The following is a 23,804-nucleotide window of genomic DNA, read 5'->3' on the forward strand; positions in this document are numbered from 1 at the left end:
CTGTTAGAGGGTAGGCACTGTTCGGTGGCATAGGGTATATATTATTAGAGAGTAGATACTGTTCAGTGGTATACAGTATACGCTGCTAGAGGATAGGTATTGTTTGGTTGTCTAGGAAATACTCTGTTAGAAAGTATGTAGTCTTCAGTGGCCTTAGAGGGTAGGTACTGTTTGGTGGCCGTGGGTACAGGCTGTTAGAGGGTAGGCACTGTGCCCTAGGGAATACACTGTTAGAGGGGAGGTACTCTTCGGTGGCCTAGGGAATACACTGTTAGAGGGCAGGCATTGTTCGGTGGCCTAGGGAATACACTGTTAGAGGGGAGGTACTCTTCGGTGGCCTAGGGAATACACTGTTAGAGGGGAGGTACTCTTCGGTGGCCTAGGGAATACACTGTTAGAGGTCAGGCATTGTTCGGTGGCCTAGGGAATACATTGTTAGAGGGGAGGTACTCTTCGGTGGCCTAGGGAATACACTGTTAGAGGGCAGGCATTGTTCGGTGGCCTAGGGAATACATTGTTAGAGGGGAGGTACTCTTCGGTGGCCTAGGGAATACACTGTTAGAGGTCAGGCATTGTTCGGTGGCCTAGGGAATACATTGTTAGAGGGGAGGTACTCTTCGGTGGCCTAGGGAATACACTGTTAGAGGGCAGGCATTGTTCGGTGGCCTAGGGAATACACTGTAGAGGGTAAAAAGAAAAGGAGTACTTGTGTTAGTCTCTAAGGTGCCACAAGTACTTCTTTTCTTTTTGCAAATACAGACTAACATGGCTGCTACTCTGAAACAGTAGAGGGTAGGTATTGTTTGGTGGCTTTTTGTTTTCGTACCAGCTACAGATCTATTCTATGGCTGTAGAAACAGCCACCTAAAATTCGAACATAAGAGATATTGATCTACTTACCTTGGATGAGCTGTTCACACACCTGATGAGCAACCGCACGCACCATTGCCTGGGACTGAATGTCACCCTGGATAACAACACCATCATAGCCACACATTTCTCTTATAGCACTTTTATCTTGAATGTGCTCAGAGAGCCTGTGGGAGGTATGTCTTTATGATCCCTATGTTACAGATGGGGAAAATGAGGCAGAGAACCTCTGGGACTTGCCCAGGGATGTTGATAACAGAGTTGGAAATGAGAAACTCCTGTTTTCAGACAACAAACAAAAGGCTGGGGATGGTAACCACAAAAGAAGATCATGGGATATGCTCACTGATACACGCACATTGTTACTTTCTTTTTTAATTTTATTAAAATTTAGGGAGAGGGACGGAGATTAGTGAAGAAGAAAAGTTTGTCAGATTAGATCTAAACTCACCATAGCTATGAGTAGAGTGAATGTAAATTACTGCGGTGGGGGGTTTATGGGACAGAAGGTCAGATTGAAATGTATTTGTGGCTGTTGAATATGGCTACAGAGTACTTACCCGCTCACCCCTTTCCCCCTTTGCACCAGGAGCACCCTGTTAAAAGATTAAACAAAGTTAATTCTTACCTTTCTCTCTAGTTCTAAGTACTGTATGTTTGAATCTCCAAATATTAGAGTATTACAGTGAAAAGAAGGAAGGTAAACAACTCAGTTTTAGAACCCTATTTAACCCTGGCGAACGGACAGCAACGTTCTCTTAAATATGCTCTTTCCTTGTCAACACCCAGCAGGTATTTCTCTTTCCATGACTGAGTAGCAGGCGGTTACCTTTCCCAGCTTTTGTCTCTCCACTGTTCCTCATTTCTGACCCCTGAGTCTGGGAAAACTCATCCCGCCTAATGGCTGTGAGTGCTGTCTCTTTCTCAGAGCTAGTGTAGCCAGGATGATATTCTGGAAACACAGGGGGGCTTCTGTTCCCTTGCTGCCAAATTCACCTTTCTCTTCACACTGTATTCTGTTGCCTCGGTTGTCTCTAAAATGGCGCTTGGGCCAACAGCAGTGCGGACTGAAATCTGCTGCACAAATGTACCCGCTTTTGAACCTGGCCATTCTGTAGGTTTTGGTGGATGCAGCCCTGATTTTCTGTCATTTTTGACCTCTCCAGTAAGACTTCAGGCACGCTCAGAGTTTGGCCTCATATGACCTTCAGGCATATCTGCACTTACGAAAATTTAGACCAATTTCTGGAGCATGTGCCTATATTATTGTCAATGCTCCAGTTCCAGGTAAGTTTTATAGCTCACCAAATCTCTTAATTGGGCATTTCATTATTATACTGGTAGAGTATGATGAAGAGAGTGTTAGTGTATTATCTTCGCTTATATTTTATCATCAGTCACTATATTCCCATTTAGCCAAATATTTCAAATGCTTCTGTTAGTATAAATCGCCAAAGCCGACTGGATGTTTGAAAAAAATCTAAAATTATTTAGTATTCTACAAATCAAGCCAGACGTGCAGCTGGACAATGTCAGACTCAAATACTTTCTAGAACATGAGATTATAACATCCATTATGATATATAAAAATATTTTTAAGCAGGCTACATAAGGAAACAAATGTTAAAATGTTAAATTCATAATTTATGAATTCAAAATATTTAGGTGAATAGCTACACCTAAAAGGCCAAATGAAAAACTCCAAAACTATCACTAGTGTGGAATTTATACCCTCATTTTATAGATTTTTTTTTTACTTAAAATGTTTTCTTTCATGTATAAAACAAGTCATTGACATTTAAATGGTAGAAAAATTGAGCATTAGATCCTGAACAGAATCAAGAGCCCAAGGCTCTCACTGACATCAATGGCAAATTTTTCTGTAGTTGAAGCCTGTAATTACAGTTTAAAAGTGGGTCTGATTCTGATGTCATTTACACCCATGTAAATCAGGAGTACACTCACTGAAGTCAACAGTGTTACATTGGTGGAAAACCAGTATAAATAAGATCAGAATCAGGCTACTTTGAAAAAATGCCATCTTTGTGGAAAGTGTTAAGTCTAATAAAGCAGGAACATTTTATTTTCTTTAGCGTAGTTTGAAATGGAAAGAAAATTAAACGGCTACATTCAGAATATGAATTCCCATCCTGTATGCTTTTAACCTTTAAGGACAATGTCTTTTCTTGATGCTTTCATGCATATATTTCTACACAACATTTTAAGTCAGACCAAAAGCAAAACAAAACTAAAGAAAACCTAAATTAAAACAACAATGGGATGTTTCGTTTAGTCATTAATTGCAATCAGCGTGAGTGCTTTATGAGCAAATGGACCACAATTCTGGGTCCTGTGTAGCTTTTGTAATGGATAACAGCAAAGGTTAGACACCGAATAGCACAGGACTGCTAATATATAAGGATTATGTAAGCTTACTTACAGGAGGTCCAACACCACCTTGTGGCCCAGTGTTTCCCGTAACACCTGGAACACCAGGAGCACCAGGTATTCCCTAAATGGAAAAAGAAAGAGTAAAGAGTTAATTGTGACATCCACATCAATGAGTTCTTATTGACAAAAATACTTAAACACAATTTTTGTAATATATGGTCAGCATCCTAGCTACAGCAGTTCCACAATGATGCATTGGTCATTTGAAAAGTGAGAAGACTACACATTATGCATAGTACACTACATTAGATTATTGCTGCTAAATTTAGTCCTTTATCAAGTCCTATGGATCCACTTTCATGTCCATAATAATAGAAGCCAGAGATGAAATGTTTATTGTCATTGTTTTCTTTTTTAAATGACCATTAAAATATAAATGAATTCTGAATTAATAATCCTTATTAAAAATCAGAGAAAAGGTCAATTTACAAATTTGAAGAAATTGTGAATTAAACTACCAGCAGATTGCCTCACACTTCAATTCCTCAAAAAATTGAAACATGGACTATATTTAAAACTATACACTATTTGGAGACCCCATGCAATAGGCACAAGAAGGTGAATTAAGAATGAAACTATACCTGTTCTAGATGCGCTTTGCACAGTGATGAATATTCATTAATGTAATGCATTAGTTAATGTCAGCTCAAAACAGGTAAAGAAATAGGTGCTGGGCAGTATTTATTTATTTAGAATTATGCAAATATCATAAAGGGTAATAACACTATTATTCAGCTAGTAACACATTCTTTTTTCAATGTGTAGCTACATAATTTCACAAAGGAGTAAAAGGCCCAATCCTACAATCCTTAATCAGACAAACCTCCCATGGACTTCAGTGAGTCTGAGGGTCCAGGGCTGTGGGGCAAATTTTAACCCAGCACTTGGCCTGAGTAACTAGGGAGCGGCTGAACAAAAGAAAGAATCCACCCCTCCCCAGATTGCTGAGTAGTTATGGAACAACCATATGGAAGTTACTGCAGCTTGATGTTCTGGAATCACTGAAGGGTTTACACAGCAATGGATCCTTTGGCCTTTTCTTCCTCCAGGCCCACCCAGTCCCAATCTCATCCCTCCATACACTGTGTAACCACAGCTGTTCTGCTACCATGGCACTTCCTGTGACTGTAGCTTCGGGGGCAAGATTTGCACCCACATGAATCCTCAGATCTTATTTCCCAAATGGGTTAGGTTCATTGCCTCTATCCTCATGGATTATTTCAACTGTTTTTTCCCCCACTCCTGTAGGACCCCAAAGTAGTAATGATGTTAGTGCAGTAGCCAAGGAATGGGGAAGGGGAAACTCAGGAGATTGCAGGTGGACTTTTACTTTCTAAATATTTTATTTTCTTGTCACTAACATGTAAATAATAGATGGTCTTGTGTCCTGATTCTGGCTAGTTCTAATAAAGTAATAAAATAAAAGCCCTTGTACATTTTTCAGTGTCACAAGCCTTCAAATAAGGAATTCAAACCACAGATTGTGAATGTCCAAGGTGCATGTATTCCTTCCACAAAGTTATCTTCTATCCTAGTCAGTGTTAACAGCAACAACTTTAGGGTCAGATTTTGCCACGCTTGCTCATAATGTGTAGTACCTTACCCACTGATTTCATCTGCCCTACTACAGAACATAAGTAAGACTGGCAGAATCTGGCAATTAGAGAATATTTAAAACCATCACAGGCAAATTGGCCCACGGTTCTCTATAACCCCACTACAAATCTTGCTAGTAAATATATCACTCCTAAAAAATGTATCTGCCAGAGGCAGATTTATAACACAAGGAACAAAATTCTGCCCTCAGATGAATGTGTACTGCTCCCACTGAAGCCAGCTGAGGTCAGACTCTGGCCTCTAGATGATCTCTTAATTATTTTGTGAAATGTTTGAATACATTCTACAGGGCTTCAGCTGCATGACCTGGGGCAATGAACTCTGGCGGCTCATGTCAGAGAACAAGTCCAGATTGGAACTTCCCACAAGACTAGAGTCTCTGCCTCATCTCAATGCCAAGGGCTATTAGTCCACTTTACACAACGCAGCTACTTTACTTACCACAAGATGGCAGCCTATTTATTGAGTGACTCAATCTCCCTTTACCATGGGGGAGTCATTGTATCTCAAGGTAAGAATCCAAAGAACTGGCATAGCACGGTCAGCTCTCTGCCAAACTCATGATTAATCTGAATTCTAATCTCCAGTGCAATCGGCTATTTAGCCCCAGCTGGCACAGACAGCAACCTACATCCTGAAAAGACCTCAACTCATACAGTAATAAATCTCACATAGACAGTACTTACCACTGGCCCAGGAGGACCTTGGGGCCCTGTGGGTCCATCTTTGCCAGGTGCACCCTAGAGAAGAGGAACATGGAAATTAATCAACAAGCTTCTTAGAAGAGTTATACTTTCCAAGTCCAGATAATTTCTTCTAGAAGGCAACTTACTTTTAATTTTGTTATTAAAAGATTTTGTTAAGAAAGAAAGAAAGAAAGAAAGAAAGTTGAGGATTGGTCCTGCTTTGAGCAGGGGGTTGGACTAGATAACCTCCTGAAGTCCCTTCCAACCCCAGTATTCTATGATTCTATGAAAGAAAAAGAAAAAAAATTCACCTCATCCAGAGGGCCAGCAGAAGCCTACATACCATTCAAGTCCCACTTAGGACCTCAGAACAATGTTTAAGTGGGATGAAGTGGTACGTAAGTCTTGTGTTGAAGCTCTGCAAAAGGGCAAATTTCACCTATAATGTTGGATGAGAAGATTGCTCTTTTGTGAATTTTAAGCACTCTGAAAACTCTTACTAAAATTACCTGAGATGGATCCCAATCCTACCAACTCTTCTTCACACAGATCATTGTTACTCATGTGACTATGCCCATTGACTTCATGATGAAGGCATTATCAGAAAGGAAAGTTTCATTGCCCAGAAATAGTGCACAGCTTTATTGGACACCACAGAGGCCCTGATTCAGGAAGCTGCTTAATGAGACTTCATTGGGCATATTCATGAATGAAGTTACACACTTAAGAACCTTCCTGAACCAGAGCCAAAGACTACCCCATACTAGAGAGCAAATTACTCATGACAGGAAGTGTACAAATGTAGAAGAGTAAAGGATACTTATGCATATTAATCAGGAAGCACATTTTTCCATTAACATACTCTAAATCATAACCCCACCAATTGTTCTGATCATTAATCCAGAACCAATATTTGGAAAAGTTTGCTAGTTCTAAAAGCATTTATATTTGTCCACCAAAAGGCTCCCAACCCTGACAAGTTACAATATATTGTGCGCAACCTTAAAAAATAAATCACATAATACTGGTTTTCTTCTTTCCCTCCTTCCTCCTCCCCTTAAATTCTGATGATTTTAGCAGTGGTTAGGTGACAAACTACTAGATGCAGAGCCGTCCCTTGGGTAGGGCAAATCGGGGCGACCACCCCAGGCCCCATGCTTTGGGGGCCCCATGCTTTGATAAAATCGGGACTGTCCCAATATTTAGTCCTTTGTCCCGCATCCCGACTGATGTATGATCAGGATGCCATTTGTCCCAATATTCAGGTGAGGAGGCGAAAGGGCAGATGGGCCGGGGTGAGGAGGCAGGTGGCGGGCGGATGGTGCCGAGGAGCGGCGGTTGGGTGGACACGGCGTGTGTGCACCAGATGGACAGCAAGGAGACTAGCGGGGAGGTGAGCAGCGGGCAGGCAGGTGAGGAGGTAAGCGGCAGGAGGGCAAGAGGGAGGGAGGTGAGGAGGCAGATGGGCATGCAGATGGCGAGGAGGAGAGCAGCGGATGGACGGGTGCACTGGATGGGTGGTGATGAGACTAGCAGGGATGTGAGCTGTGGGCAGGCGGGTAAGGAGGCGAGCGGCAGGCGGGCGGAAGGGCGAGGAGGAGAGTGGTGGGAGGGCAGGCGGGATGAGGAGGCAAGTGGTGGCTGGGCGCGCTGGGCGGACAGTGAGGAGACTAGTGGGCAGGCTGATTTGTCTCGAGCCCCATACCCCCCTAGGAACGGCCCAGACTAGATGTAATGCTTTAGCATTTGGAAACTGTGATTCTAACCTGCTTATATATGGTATAAACCATTGGTTTGAAAATTTATCTTCGGTGTAACTGGAAAATATTCTCTACTCTGCTGTAAAGGTGTTTAGGTGACAAAATAAGTATATCATATAACTTATCCATATTATATCAACTATCCACACTGTGGATAAGGGATGCTTTCCTGTTTCAAAGTATACCACTATGATTCCTAAAGCTTCAAGAGCCCTATAAGGCCCCCTCATTATGATAAGAACTAAAGAATAAAAAAGAATGGTGATGTTACCATGAATAAATGCCAGTGTACCTGAATCCACTTTAAAAGTATAAATAAACAAATAAATAAATTTTGTTCATTTCAAATCAAATCAGCAAATCAAGAAAAGTTTGCTCAGCTCATGAAACTGCAAATTCTAAAGGTATGACAAACTCTACCCATGAATAACCCGTGAAATGAAATCAAAAATAAAAACTGACAAATACAAACGGTGTTTCTGAGCTTGATGCGGGTAGTAGCCATTTTGCTAAAGAAGTGTTTTGTTTTTAAGAACGTTTTGAAAAATTTATGTTAGACAGTCTTCATTTGTGACACTCGCAGTATGGAAGCCCCTTACAAAGTGATGTGAAGCAGAATACCTGTTTGTTTTCATATTGGTTTAACTCTCACGAAAACTGATGCTTTGATATTTAAACAAACTGTTTAATTTTTTAAAAACAAGTAGGTGAAAACCTGTCCCTGTTGACTTCAATGGGGCCAGGATTTCATCCAGAATATTTTATGGAAGTCTTTCCACTGACCTCCAAGGAGCTGAATTGGACTCAAAGAGTCTCCACACTACTGCCATACTTCCCTTCCCACCCTGCCAGTAAATGGCAGGAACTAACAGTAAGCTTAGAAATGCTGGTTTTTCTTTGAATGTAAAGTTTTTAATTACACTTCATTTATTCCCACAGGGCAATACTTCTTACTCTTGGCTGCTGGAGAATGTCTCCTTGCATATCCTGGGGGTGCATTTCTCTTGGCACTGTTTCTGTATCTCTTGGCCATTTAAAATGGTCTCCCGCTGTATTTGTTAGGTGTGAAAATTGCCGTTTATAAATTAAGTCAAACAGGAGTCTGTCTCAAGGAGCAGTATGGTCGTAAATGTTTGTTGTGCTAACCCAGAAGTATAAAATATATAACAGTGTGGTTTGTTTATGCCACCATGAGGGTTAGTGGTTTTTCAGATTATTTGATAGCTGATATGTGTTTTAGACTAATTCTGAACATATGTAGCATGGGGTGGTGGTTAGGAAGAGGAATTGGTAGAAAAAAATGGAAATGTGTTTCTGTTGGCTGCTTATGCCACTAATTTTGGTTGAGTAAAGACTGTGTGAGCTCACAGAATAGTACTCAGAATACTAAAACATTGGGATACTGTGCATTGTTTCATTTATTCAGCTCTCTTTTGATGGCTTAACCCAAATATTGTCATCTTTTGGAAATATGGTACTATACCTCAGATGTGGTCTTATTCAGTAAACTTAGTAGTCAAGGATTCATGAATTTGCTCCAGATACTCCTGTGTCTAGGAACCAGATATTTCAGATTTACATGCATATAAGAGCTGAATCCACACTCAATGCCTGGATTTCAAAACTACCCCCAAATACAGAGAAGTTTAGATTTGAATGCCAACCAAAAATTATCCAGCATTATTTTGTAAGACTGGTTTAGTTCAGGGCATATTGTGCTACTGAACTTAAATACATGCACGAGAAATCAATATCAGTGGTGTATTTTGGGGTAAAATGCTACCTTAGGGATTAAATTCACCCATGTGCAGTGGGCAGAATGAGACTTAAACCTGATTTAAGACTGTGGGTAAAATTCTGACCCCAATGAAGTCCTTGTGAGTTTTCCCACTGATTTCAAAGGCACCAAGATTTCACACCTTGAACATACGTGGTACTTAGGCTTTTTTTTGGCCTTCTGCAGAAGGGTGATTTTCACTCTAAAGGCCAACTATGGAGTCCTGCATGTAGGCAAAACTCTCACTGAAGTTAGTGAACCCCATCATTCAGTATTTACTCATAGAAAACTACTGAGCGTGTCCAAGCAAAGGCTGCAGGATAGGATATAATGGCAGGCCAGGCTTGTCTGAACAGAATCAAGCCCAATGCCAGTATACTCGAGACTTCAAATATTTGTTTTTGCCAGATCAAAAGCTCAAAAAGTAGTGTTGTTCCCTCCCACATTTCACCACTGTAAAGGATTTTTGAAGTTATTTTGCATTAGTTTTTACCCTTATGCTAATTCATAGTAATAGTGGCAGGCATACAATTATCCAGTTAATTCACTAAAATACTACAGACTACTTCAGTAATGTCAATCTGCAGATGTGAGGTGGTTCACAAAAGGGCTCAGTTTTGTTCTGACTAAATAAAGCTAATTCGGGAAAATACTAGTAAAGTGATTTCTAGAATCTTTCACTGCTCAGAATACACATCCTTTTAATGTAATGACAGTGTTTGGAAAGTTGACAGCACAAGCCAAACTAGACTAGTTCTGCTTCACAGCAGTTGAACACAGTAATGCCCATTTAATATCCCACCTCACCTTTGTAGTACAGCAGATTAAAAGGAATATATTTGAGTCATCCCCTCTAAGAGCTGACATACAAGAAGTTTCTCTTTTATTTTTCACATTTTAAAACTCAAAAGGCCCGATATGGTGTACTCTGCTAACCACGTAAATGTTTTTCCTCCATTGTTTATACTATGCTGCAAAAAAAAAATCTTGTTTTGAAAATAAAATTCCCTTCCTTACCAATCTGGTCCTTTTCTATTCCACACATGGGGCTGAGCAGGTAGAAGTGTGTCACCATGGCCAGGAGAAAGCTCTGAAGGACCAGAAGAGTTAAATGCACCTTCCAGCTGGGCTAATGCTGGCAAGCAAGGTAAAGCAGCAGATGGTCAAAGCCCTCCCACCTGTTCCTGAGCTACTAGTACACCCATGGAGCAGCTCAAGGGAAGGTAGTCACCTGACACCACATCTCTTCTTCTCTGCTTCCTGGTGCTCAGCAGAGACATGGTGAAGCACATGCAATAAAGCAGTTTCCTCTTTCCAAGGCTACCTGCCTATCTGCTAAATCATTCCTGGCTGCAACCCCAACACCAGCATGTTGTTCTTGTCCCTCTGCCAAGGAGAAGTCTGGTGTGCAGGGGGAGTCCCTAGGGAAGATGGAGGTGGCGGGGATGGAGGGGGGAGAAAGCCACCAGGGAACAATGAGAGGTGACCAAGTCACAGACATTTTGGGGTAGGGAGTAATTCAAATGAGCTGAGGAATCTGAGGACAGAGTGATGGAGGCAGTCTCTCCCCCAGTATGTGCATGCAGGAGAGATGTACCTACTGCACCATCCCTTAGAATGGTACTTTATGGTCCTTTCTTCCCAGCTGGCTATTTCTGCCCCCACAAGGGTGGCTTGCATCTCTCAGAAGAGAATGAGGACTGTAAGTATGAGTGGACCATGTGTGTAGGCCATGGGGAACATGGGAAAAGAAAGCACCTTTCCTCCTCTGCCTGTGCACCTGCACAAGGGCCAGTCATAATCTTAACTTCATAGCCCAAGCAGAAAAGGAAGAACTGAAAGGACAAGGGAGTGTAAGTGGAGAATATTTGGGCCAGATGTGGCTTGGAAGAGTGAGGGGGGCTAATCAACACCTTGATCTCAATTCAAGCACACAGTCCTGCACAATTCAACCTGGCCCCTTTGTGCAGGACATAGCTGCATCCAGGAGAGTTAGTGTAAACGCACACATTGCCTGTTTTAGTACAACCACTCTAGTATGGGCGATTGTGTGGGAAGAGAAGGGCAGGGAAAGGTTCCTTGAATATTTTTGCAATGACCACATCACTGAGAATCAAACAGGCAGAAACCATGTCTCCTTTCCCAACATCTTTATTTCTATATTTATATCAGGAGGACTAAAATAAGCCAGGGATGGTTCTTCGTATTAATCTGAAATTTAGATTTAGTCCAGGTACCCGATTTGTTTTAAAAAAATCTATCATGGATGCTTAGAGTTTGTTTTATTAACAGAAAACAGATCTTTAACTCTATTTCAACCTTTAAAATGAATTTTAATCTCATCTCATAGCATGGGCAGTCCATTATGAAATTGATTTCTGTTTGTATTTTATACACCTGATTAGAGGATATACTCTAATTTCTTCTTTTAAAAAGAAACTACTGAAAGCTACGAAAAGGAAAGAAATATAATTTTTTAAAAATCTTGGATAAATAAACCAGGGATAAAAGAAAAAAATCGACAACCTGGGGGGACGGGGGTTTAAACTTAGTATTGAATAAAAAAATTAAAATAAATGTCAATGGGAAGCAAAATCAGAGACCCTTATCAATAGATTTTAATAATGATTAGAAGCTCTGAGTATTAGAAAGTAAGACGAAGCAGAAAGGAAATAAACGTGAACTGGAAGGGGAAAAAATCTATTTGGAGTTAAAGGACGTTTTAAAATTAACATCATATCGGCTATGATTCAGCAAAATGCTTAGTCACGTGCTTAAATCCCACTAATGCTAGTGGAATTTTTCAAGTGCTTTGATGAATCAGGTCCATTATGCCTCAAGCATTTTAATTAATAATAAACATTAAAAAGAAAGTGATGGCCAAGCTAAGAATAACACGGAAAACATCAATTCTAGTATAACTTTAGTTTCATAGTATAGGCTGAAAAATAGTTTCAGAGCTTGGCTTACAGAAGGAAGTTTGACAAAGAAAACATTGTACAAAAAAGTAATTTACTTCTTCATAACTTTCCAGTGCCCCTTTGCTGTTGCTGGAGTGACATCTGTCAGAGTGACAGAATACTCCATTGCCGATTAGCCTTTCCTTCAGACAGACTGTGCAGTGAGGTTACTGGACTGGATCGCCACTTTCACAGGACTTTTATGCCAGTGTAACTCCACTGGAATCCATTGAGTTACACCAGCATAAACTAATACAACAGAGTGGAGAATCAAGCCCATCATGCTGTATGTATAACATCAGAGTCTGTTGCCATAGAAATCACTGTAGCATGACAATATAGCACAAACACCCAATGATAGGCCTGATTCTATAAGACCCTCAGAACTTCCTGAGAAATATAGAACTGAAGAACAATCACCTAGTTCATTTTCTCAAAAGCGGGGAAACTAGACACAGGAAAGAATTATGATCAGTATTTAAAACTGAGAATTTATTTAACTTCCCACCCTTATTATAGACCACGCTGGTGCTATCTCCAGAATAAGAGTTAATTGCCTTTCCCCTGACTTAATCAAAGCCTTTGTCTATGCCATCCTTTTTTCTCAAAAATATCCCACTGTGGCCACACTACCAGTTCAGCTCCCAAGTGGTCGCACCAGTTTAAAAACTACTGTCTGGCACACAAGGGATCGAACCGGGCATCTCTGGAGCCAAAAGGATAAGCAGCTACAGCTTGAGAGAAAATGGCAAACCTGTCTAAGTGGGGCTGTAGCAGCCTCATACTTCTAGGGATTGGGCACAGAAGAGAACCTGTAACATACACTAGTGGGTTACACAGACAAGTCACTGGAGGCCACTAGCATTTTTAGCACCATGTCACCTAGACTTGCTCTGAGCAAGGTTAGACAAAATGGTGACAAGAACACATGGTCACGGAAGCCTTAAAAAACTAGTGCTCTCCCCAGTACTGAAATTGCAGCTGAACCAGTGATAACAACAGTGAGAAGTAGGGGGAAGGGGAAGGCCAATGCAGACATAGCCAATGGGAAGGTGCTAAGAGAAGCTACAAGATTGTGAGGTATTAGAAAAACAGAGAGGTATGTAGTATACAACATAGAAAAGGGAATACACTTAGAATAAGATTGAAAAGAGGGCAGGTGATATGAAGTCTGGTTGTCTAACATAATACAGCAATATTTGTGATCTCATATGTTTGATTCGTAATTTAGTTGTATACTTGGAAACTTAGTTCAAAATGCTGGTTTTGATCTGAACATAACTCAGCACAAATCTTACTCTTTAAAAAGTCTCTCCTTTTTTTCTTAATTTCACAGGGAAACCATCTATTGCCCCAAACACTACACTGACTTCAGTGGAACTACGCACGGGCTTAAAGTTAAATGTGCTTAAGTGTTTGCAGGATTGGGGCCAAGATCTGTACCACTGTACAGATCCTGAAATAACAGGGCTGAGCTCAATGCCAGAAGTCCAAAGAATGAAGAAGAAAGAAGCTCCACAGGCTTCTGAAGTTACAGAGTTTCATAGCTATTTTCAAGAAAAGCTCCTAAATATCCAGAAGAGAATGTAAATCTTGTTTAAAGGAAACTATAAGTCCAATTTAACTACGTACTTGACCTGTACATTGTACTGAATTACTAATAATCAGATAGAGATTCTTTTGCAATACCTGGATTCAGTGTACCTAGCAGTATGAAACAAAAGACTGATCAGCTGCTGCTTTATAAGTCTAACTTATAGAGGTTTCCAAAGACACAGGTGAAAGTACCTAGAGGTTTAACCAAATAAGTTAATACTAAAATCCATATCTTGGTTGCTAGCCAGAATGTAAATATCCCTCACAGGCTCACCATAAGCAGAAGAAAGTTGATCACATCTTTCTAATATTATGTAGTTCATTCTTAGTTTAACAGCGTTCACCTTTTCACCTACTCTTTTACCCATGTTTCATTTTTAAACATTTAAGAAAATAACGTACTGCCAGATTAAGAGTACTGGACACAGAAGACCTCTATTTGTACCAAATAAATACATCAGAAATAGCATAGGCTTCCTTATTGTTATTCCAGCATTTCTCAACCTATTCTGGAGGGCAATAAAGTAACCCATTTCTGTTCCTTGCTTCTCTCTTGAGACAACCAACAAAGGTGCTAGTTAGTGCTAGCTGTAATCATGGCACTGTTTGTGACATGGACATCTATGTACTAGATTGCTGTGTCACTGGACTGGCTGTAAATTAAACTAATAACAATTTTGATTCCCCCACCAGTGCACAAGAACTATCAGGTATAAATCTAAAACTATTATATAAATAGATCCATATTATTATTATCATTATTTACCAGGCCCACCGAAAGCAATTCTGGACCCCAGGGCAGAACAGTTAATGGGCCCCTAGAAAGGGATGGCTGAGGTTTACGACACTACATTTTATCCTATTGATAACACATTAGAACCCACTATACGAAAGTTGTGGCTTTGCTTGATGTAGTTAACTTTTTTTTCCCTGTTACAGCACCAGTATTAAACAAATTGTGAGCCAAAATATAAGATGTAGAATTTGTTATTTTGAAGGATATATTTAAATTAAATAAATACATTATGGAATGAACATGGAGAGAGTCCAGCAGAGGGCAACGAAAATGATTAGGGGACTGGGACATGTGACTTATGAGGGGAGGCTGAGGGAATTGGGCTTATTTAGTCTGCAGAAGAAAAGAATTGGGGGGGAATTTGATAGCAGCCTTCAACTACATGAAGGGGGGTTCCAAAGAGGATGGAGCTAGGCTGTTCTCAGTGGTGGCAGATGACAGAACAAGGAGCAATGGTCTCAAGTTGCAGTGGGGGAAGTATAGGTTAGATATTAGGAAAACCTATTTCACTAGGAGGGTGGTGAAGCACTGGACTGGGTTACCTAGGGAGGTGGTGGAATCTCCATTCTTAGAGGCTTTTGAGGCCTGGCTTGACAGAGCCCTGGCTGGGATGATTTAGTTGGGGTTGGCCCTGCTCTGAGCAGGGGGTTGGACTGGCTGAAACCCCCAGGTTGAGAAACACTGATCTAGATGAGTTGAAGCACCCCCCTGGAAGACCTCTGCATAACCTAAATTTGGGCATAGTCAGTTCTCAGAAAAGAAGACAGAGGGGACACCTGATAAGTGTTCAGATATATTAAGGACTGTTATAAAGAGGACTGATCAGTTGTTCCTCATGTCCACTGAATGTAGGACAAGAAGTAATGGGCTTAATCTGCAGCAAGGAAAATCTAGGTTAGATATTAGGAAAACTTGTCCAACTATACAGGTAGTTAAGTTTTGGAGTAGGCTTCCAAGTGTTCCATCATTTCTTTTAAGAACGGGTTGGACAAAGACTTGTCTAGGGTGGTCTAGGTTTACTTGGCATGGCCTCAGTGCAGGGGACAGGACTTGATAACTTCGCAAGGTCGCTTCCAGCTCTATATTTCTATGAATCTGATTCCTAGCCATCACCGCTCTTGAGGCAGAGATCCACATCTCTCTCCCTTCAGACCAGAAGTTTAGGCTTGCAGTCCCTCTGCACCTCACTGCAATTTTCCAGCAGGTCTGATCAGTGTCCAGCACCTTTGGTTAACTCTTTGTCCAGGGACTATAATGATGTACACCAGTTACCAATTAGTCCTCACAATGCAAACTGCATTTATTCTTAGGGCAAAAGCAGTTCAGAGAAAAGATATAAAAAACTATAAAAGACCCTAAATGCATGCTAAAAGATTATCAGAGGTCACCCACAAGACCAATATAGGGCTCTGGTAGGAATCAGTCTTTCATACCACAGAACTGGGTTTGCCCCTTTGGTTACAAGTTCCTTTCTGTTCTTAGATCAGGAACCAGACCCCAGCTAGGGCCTTTTATCTCCAGTCTCTGGGAACAGGTAATCATCGACCAATGACCCTCTCCACAGGGCACAGCATCAAAAGACTGGGGTTTTGCATAACTTCAGTCGTATTATTTACATTAATCACTTCCCAGGCATTCCCCAGGAAAGCCAGATAACACTTTTTGTCCCAAAAGTCCGTGCCTGCCTGGCACATTTCAATATAGTTGTTTGCACTCCTTAAACTTCCCAGGTCTCACCTGTCCCAGTGCCATCACTGATGGAATGGAAACACTTCAAATGAGAAATCTGTTTGTTTCACCTTACCCTTTGACCTTGAGTTCCATCCCGTCCTGGTGGTCCTGATGCTCCTGGGACACCCTATGAATGATAAGAGGGCAAAAGATCAGAGTGGCAGCAACCCCTACACTGTATAGTGCAACCCCCTTTATCTGACATGACATCAAAAGCCCTGGGATAAATGGGGCTTCAGATACTCAACAGGATGACTCATGGTAGGGCCATGTCTATGATTCAGGTGAGGTGGAGCTTCAGTGAAATAAATAGGGCTTATTAATATGCACATGCAATTAACCTTTTCCATTTTAATATCTTATTTAAAAGCAAATAATGTCTACAGATGCTTTGTATTACTCCAGTTTTATACCAGTGTAACTCCATTGAGGTAAATCAGATCCTTAAACTAAATCTTTATTTCCATCTCTCTCTCTTTCAGTTTTTGTAAAGGCATGAGTTACCATATTGTCTGAGCTCAGTGCAGTAATAGCAAAGGGGCAAACCCTTGATCAAGCATCCAGCCCAAATAAATGTGCTATGCCAGGCAGAGTTCCACAGAGTTCAGATGAAATCCTCCCACTCCTTCCACTGGCTGCCTAAAGGCACTGGCATTGATCCCAGACCATTACTGCAACCACAGGCATAAAAAACAATCCAGAAGGCTGGAGAGATTGATTTATGAGAAAAGATTATGAGAGCTAAGTATCTAGCAAGACTAGAAGTTGGGGAACCTGGTAATAGCAGACAAATATCTGAAGTGTGTAGACATCAAGGAGGGAAATGATTTATCTTGGTTGGTTGGTACAAGAGATTATAAGCAGGAGTAATATGATAAAACTAAGAAATGAAAAATTGAGGCTACATATCAGGAAAACTGACTTCAGCAAGAGTTGTGGGCGCTCAGCAGCCCTCAGCATTTTGCAAGATGGTCATAAGAACATAAGAACAGCCAGACTGGGTCAGACCAAGGGCCCATCTAGCCCGGTATCCTGTCTTCTGACAGTGGCCAATGCCACATGTCCAAGAGGGAACTGACAGAACAGATAATCACCAAGTGATCCATTCCCAGCTTCTGGCAAACAGAGGCTAGGGACACCATCCCTGCCCACCCTGGCTAATAGCCATTGATGGACCTATCCTCCATGAATTTATCTAACTCTTTTTTGAGCCCTGTTATAGTCTTGGCCTTCACAACATCCTCCGGCAAGGAGTTCCACAGGTTTACTGTGCATTGTGTGAAGAAATACTTCCTTTTGTTTGTTTTAAACCTGCTGCCTATTAATTTCATTTGGTGACCCCTAGTTCTTGTGTTATGAGAAGGAGTAAATAACACTTCCTTATTTACTTTCTCCACACTGGTCATGATTTTATAGACCTCAGTCATATCCCCCCCTTAGTCGTCTCTTTTCCAAACTGAAAAGTCCCAGTCTTATTCATCTCGCCTCATACGGAAGTCGAGAAAAATTGAGTGCCTGATTTGTAAATGGCAATTAAAAGAGCCTCCCTTAGTAATCATAACAACTGCAATATGCAGGACTGTGGTGGTCAGCAGCGTGCAGGATAGAGTGAATGGATTTGCAGCAATGGGGTTCCTGAACAGTGGTGGGGTGACAGACAGCATGCATATTCCTATTTTGGCATCAGTCCCCCTTGCAACAGGGTACATCGAGAGAGGACTACTTTTTCTATGGTTATGCAAGCGTTGATGGGTAACTGGGCATGCTCCATCAATTTCAACATGGACTGGTCAGGGAAGGTACAGATGCATACATCTTTAAGAGCATAGGAGTGAGGTTTTTAAGGCCCGGCTTGACAAAGCCCTGGCTGGGATGATTAAGTTGGGGTTGGTCCTGCTTTGAGCAGGGGGTTGGACTAGATGACCTCCTGAGGTCCCTTCCAACCCTAATCTTCTATGATGCTATTACAGGTTCCCATGGGGATATGTAGATATCCACCTACCAGAGTTCTGCAAATCAGGTAGTCAGATAGCTTGCTCACAGTTGCTCTCATAAAATTGCACCTCAGATTACTTGTGGGTACAAAAAGAGAGGCTGGCTCTTCAAAGTCAGGCCCTAAGTGATTTGCCCACGGGCACACAACCAATCAGTGACAGGGCCACAATCAGATCTCAGAGGTTACTGATTCTAAATCCCTTGCAGATTCAGCTGCACCACAGTGCTCCTCAATATCTTTGAATATCTGCTCTGCCCAACACAAGGATGGCAATTCCACATTCAGATAGGTCTACTAAATGCTACATTAAAGCAATAATATAGGGAATACCTGCTGGCCAGGGAGACCACGATCACCCTTCTCTCCTTTTTCACCTGGTGTTCCCTGGAGATCAATAATCACACATAGTTAAACAGATAAATTGCTGGATGCCTCCTATTTTCAATTGTTCTTTTCAAAACAATGTGAAAAAAATTAACTACAGATTCATTTTTCCTATTAAAGAATATCCAAAAATTGTATCTGCAGTACTGGTTTGCAAAAATGTAAATTAAATCTTTAGAGATATGGAAAATAAAGAAAAGGAAACTCTGATTCAAAAATGACTGTCAAATTATTGTTTAACAAAACCTTTAACAAAATGGAAACTAGGGCTGCCAAACCATTAAAAAAATTAATCACGATTAATCATGTGACTAAAAAAATTAATCACGATTCATTGCACGATTAATCGCACTGTTAAGCAATAATAGAATGCCATTTATTTAAATATTTTTGGATGTTTTCTACATTTTCAAATATATTGATTTCCACTACAATGCAGAACACAAAGAGTACAGGGATCACTTTATTTTTATTACATATATTTGTGTTGTAAAAAAACAAAAAAAAATAGTATTTTTCAATTCACCTCATTCAAATACTGTAGTGCAATCTCTTTATCATGAAAGTTGAATTTACAAATGTAGAATTATGTACAAAAAATAACTGTATTCAAAAATAAAAATGTAAAACTTGAGAGGCTACAAGTCCACTATTTCTTGTTCAGCCAATCACTCAGACAAACAAATTTGTTTACATTTGCTGGAGATAATGCTGCCCACTTCTAGTTTATGTCACCTAAAAGTGAGAACAGGCATTTGCATGGCATTGTTGTAGCCGGCGTCACAAGATATTTACATGCTGGATGTGCTAAAGATTCATATGTCCCTTCATGCTTCAACCATCATTCCAGAGGACATATGTCCATGCTGATGACGAGTTCTGCTCGATAATGATCCAAAGCAGTGCAGACCAATGCATGTTTACTCAACATCTGAGTCAGATGCCACCAACAGAAGGTTGATTTTCTTTCTTAGTGGTTCGGGTTCTGTAGTTTCTGCATCAGAGTATTGCTCTTTTAAGACTTCTGAAAGCATGCTCCACAGCTTGTCCCTCTCAGATTTTGGAAGGCACTTCAGATTCTTAAACCTTGGGTCAAGTACTGCAGCTATCTTTAGAAATCTCACATTGGTACCTTCTTTGCATTTTGTCAAATCTGCAGTGAAAGTGTTCTTAAAATGAACAACATGTGCTGGGTCATCATCCAAGACTACTATAACATGAAATGTATGGCAGAATGCGGGTAAAATAGAGCAGGAGACATACTATTCTCCCCACAAGGAACTTCGTCAAAATTTAATTTAACGCATTATTTTTTTAATGAGTGTCATCAGCATGGAAGCATGTCCTCTGGAATGGTGGCCGAAGCATGAAGGGGCATACAAATGTTTAGCATATCTGGCATGTAAATACCTTGCAATGCCGGCTACAAACATGTCATGTGAATGCCTGTTCTAACTTTCAGGTGACATTGTAAATAAGAAGCTGGCAGCATTATCTCCCATAAATGTAAACAAACTTGTTTGTGTTAGCAATTGGCCAAACAAGAAGTAGGACTGATTGGACTTGTAGGCGCTAGATAATTTTACATAGTTTTTTTGAAAGCAGTTATGTAACAAAAAAAATCTACATTTGTAAGTTGCACTATCATGATAAAGAGATTGCATTATGGTACTTGTATGAGGTGAATTGAAAAATACTATTTCTTTTATCATTTTTACAGTGTAAATATTTGTAATAAATATAAGATAAAGTGAGCACTGTACACTTTGTATTCTGTGTTGTAATTGAAATCAATATATTTGAAAATGTAGACAAACTTCCAGAAATATTTAATAAATTTAAATTGGTATTCTATTTTTGAACAGTGCGAATAAAAACATGATTAATCGCAATTAATTTTTTTGACTTAACTGCGATTAATCGAGAGCCCTAGTGGAAACACATTCTTTTCCCTGTGAGTGAATCTGCTTCTCTTTGACGCTCAGGGAAATGTCCTATAGAGATGAAATCAACAGAGTTCTATAGAAATTAAACAGGTTTCTATAGAATATACATGATTAATTACAAAGAATATCCTTTCTATAGGATGTTTTTAACCAGTCAATAAAATTCCACAGCAGGAATATAATTCTCTATTAAATGCTATAGAAAGGATTGGAAATTATTCTTACAGCCCATATATTCTTTATTATATTCTCTGCTAAAATAATCAAGAATATATAATACTCCTGGGAGAATTCTGTGCCAAAAAATTAGAAATTCTGGACACATTTTAAAATTCTGCATATTTTATTTGTCAAAATAACACAATATAATCACACCAGTTTCAATTATTTTGGTAATTTATTTCAAAATACCTGTCAGCAAGTATGTCTGTAACAACACAGACCAAAAAAAAAAAATCAGGAAATGTTTTTTGACAAATAGATTCCTTACTAGGCATATTAATACAGAATTCTGAGCAATAATTCATTTAAACTACAGTACAGAACCATATTTCCCGCACTCCATACTCCCGAGAAGAAGTGCAAAGGCTTGGGGGAGTCAGGGATAATGGAGGAGCTGAGGGAGAGGGAAGTAATTGCTGGGAAGAAGCCTGGGTATGAACTTGAAGGGTTGTTGGGTATGGGTAGGAAAAGTATGGAACAGGTTATTTTGGGGGGCAGGGAGGGATTGTTAGGGAGCATCCCCCATGGAGACCTTGGCTGACCCCTAGCCTCTCCTATTCAGTCAGGCACATCTGCTCCTGTCCCCAGGTGTCCCTGTACCCCCATGTGTCCTTGCACCCCCATCTACATGTGTCCCTGCACCCCCACTCAGACACCCACTCCCCACATCCCCATGTGTCCGTGCACCCCTCCCCTGTCCTCATGTGGCTCTGTGCCCCCACTCAGCCACCCCCCATGTGGCCCTACATCCCTCCCACATCCCCATGTGTACCTGTACCCCCTCAACCAGCCCCCACCCTTCATCTCCATGTGTCCCTGCACCCCATCCCCATGTGTCTCTGTGCCCCCATTCAGCCACCTCCCTTCCCCCTGTCACTCTGCACTCCCCATGGCCCTGCACCCTCTCAGCCAGCCCTCTCCCCTCATCTTCATGTGTCTCTGTGCCCTCTGGCCCCATGTGTCTTTGTGCCCCCACTCAGCCATCCCTCTTCCCCCTGTAGCTCTGCAACCCCTCCGCCCATGTGACCCTGTGCCTCCACTCCCATTCAGCCCCTGTCCCAGTCTGGCTTCACCTATGAGCCCCTATCTGATCCCCCAGCAGCCCCACGCTGTCTGTCTCCCCATATCCCCTATCTCCTGACCTGGCCCAAAAGGCGCTGTGAAGAAGGCAGGTTCTTTCTCTTTCCCTATCATGGCTGGTGTTTGCCAGGAGCAGCTGCTCTGTTCTAGCACCACAGCACCCTCTGGTGAGCTAAAGGTGGAACTGCAACAACTTTTCAGCAGAAGCTATTTTCTGCAAAAAAAACCAAAACTGTGCGGCACGTGAAATATGTGTGCGCGCAGTGGTGCAGAATTCCCCCAGGAGTAAATATAAGTCTGTGAAAGGGAACACTCATTGCCAATGCCACCAAGTGGTCAGGCAGGGCTGTGGCAGGCTTTTTTCTTTTTATGGCCACTCTGGCTCTGCAAAGATCTGCCCCTTCAGTAACTCAGCCCTCTGGCCAGGTCACACATTCAAGTCCAACCCTTTCAGGGTATATGTAGAGGGTCCAATAACAGGGTAGATTTCTGGATTAGGCAAGGGATTGGCTTCCCCTTAACTTGGGGCCTCATGGTTCAGACCTTCTATCTTCAGGGATCTCCCTCAGCTAGATTCCCCATTCCAGGGAGAGGCTTCTAGAGCTGGCCCCTCCTTAGGGGCAGGTAGGGGAACCTGGGCTGACCCTCTCCAATGGGTCTCTAACCTTCACTGAGTCACAAATCCCTCCTTTGCTGGCTTGGCAAGGTCATTACAGCCAGCTTTCAGGCTCCTGCAGTGCACTTTCCCAGGAGATCAGAGCCCACCTCAGCGGTCTGCAAGCTACTGAGCTACTCTGCTCCCCTGTAAGCTCCTCATCTAGCCTGTGCAAGCTTTACAGGTGCAGCGGGGAGAAACATCTGGGCCCAAGGCAATTCTGTAGTCCCTTCCCTTCCAGTGTGGGGTTTGTACAGCCCATGACAAGGTGTTAAGAATAATTTCTATTGAAACCTGTTTAATTATATTACTGTTTTGAATCCTATAGGTTGGTTAAAAAATTCTGTAGAAAGAATACTGTACTCTATTAAATTTGTTTAGATTTTTCTACAAGGAAAAGGTGCTGGGTTGATAGTCCTTAAGGCCTGTGTATATCCATCCACACGACATTTATTATTGTATATTTTAATACATTATTATATATTATCTATTTTTATAAATAGATGTGCAGAATTCAATGTTTTTATAATTTCAACAGATAATATTGATGCTTAATTTTAAGCATTTTTTTGCTATTTACATTTTCACAGTTGCACAAAAATTATGGGTTTTAAGTTGCTTTTTTTCAATTTTTATCAATTAACATAGTCGCAGGAAATTATCAGAGGGCCAGACAATGGGGAGGTCAGACAATCATCATCATCTAATGAGAGTCAATGCTGAAATTCAAAAAGTTAAATCTTTTATAACCATTAAAACACAAATTGCCAACATCCCAAGTCAAAATGTAGGCAGTAAATATCCTTAAATCAAACTCTAATGAGTTCTCCAGCAGCATTTTTCTTACTTTGTCAGCCTGTAAATTTCAGTTATTATGGATGGAAATATTTTTTCATCAGTTTGTGTGTGTGCAGCAGCATTTACTGATATTTACTGATAAAAATCTAATCCTTCCAAGCCTATTTATAAGACAGCATGGGCATTGGAAGTGTAGGTTTTTTGCACTGCTGATGTGTCTCAACATTGGTATTGAGAAACCAGCCCTAAAATAGTATTTCTGGCTCTATGCCTATCAATTCACTCCCTGGCCTCTCTGATGAGGCTGCCAACAAGTGTACCAGTTCGTGCCAGTTAATTTAGGTGATTGAAGTGGTTTTGGTATGTGAACATCTCTCCACTAGGGACTGCACAAAGTCACAAAAAATCAAATAACCAAAAAAATACTATGTTCTAAGTGTTCCTGCCACACACTCCAGCTCGCAGCATTTTTAAAAACT

The 23,804-nt window shown here is 41.0% G+C and overlaps 1 protein-coding gene across 3 annotated transcripts in view; it reads right to left on the minus strand.

Moving 5' to 3' along the window:
• The window catches only part of COL14A1 (collagen type XIV alpha 1 chain), a 171,493-nt gene that overhangs the window by 15,409 nt on the left and 132,280 nt on the right, over positions 1 to 23,804 (minus strand). For all 3 annotated transcript variants that reach the window (XM_048841565.2, XM_048841563.2, XM_048841564.2), the window contains 6 exons: positions 18,571 to 18,624; positions 16,318 to 16,371; positions 5,625 to 5,678; positions 3,311 to 3,382; positions 1,431 to 1,466; positions 901 to 967 (listed from right to left, as the gene is read on the minus strand). In XM_048841565.2, the coding sequence (XP_048697522.2) occupies positions 901 to 967; positions 1,431 to 1,466; positions 3,311 to 3,382; positions 5,625 to 5,678; positions 16,318 to 16,371; positions 18,571 to 18,624 (337 nt within the window). The remainder of the gene's footprint in view (positions 1 to 900; positions 968 to 1,430; positions 1,467 to 3,310; positions 3,383 to 5,624; positions 5,679 to 16,317; positions 16,372 to 18,570; positions 18,625 to 23,804) is intronic.

This window comes from Caretta caretta, chromosome 2 (genome assembly GCF_965140235.1).
Source record: "Caretta caretta isolate rCarCar2 chromosome 2, rCarCar1.hap1, whole genome shotgun sequence".
NCBI classification, from domain to species: Eukaryota; Metazoa; Chordata; order Testudines; family Cheloniidae; genus Caretta; species Caretta caretta.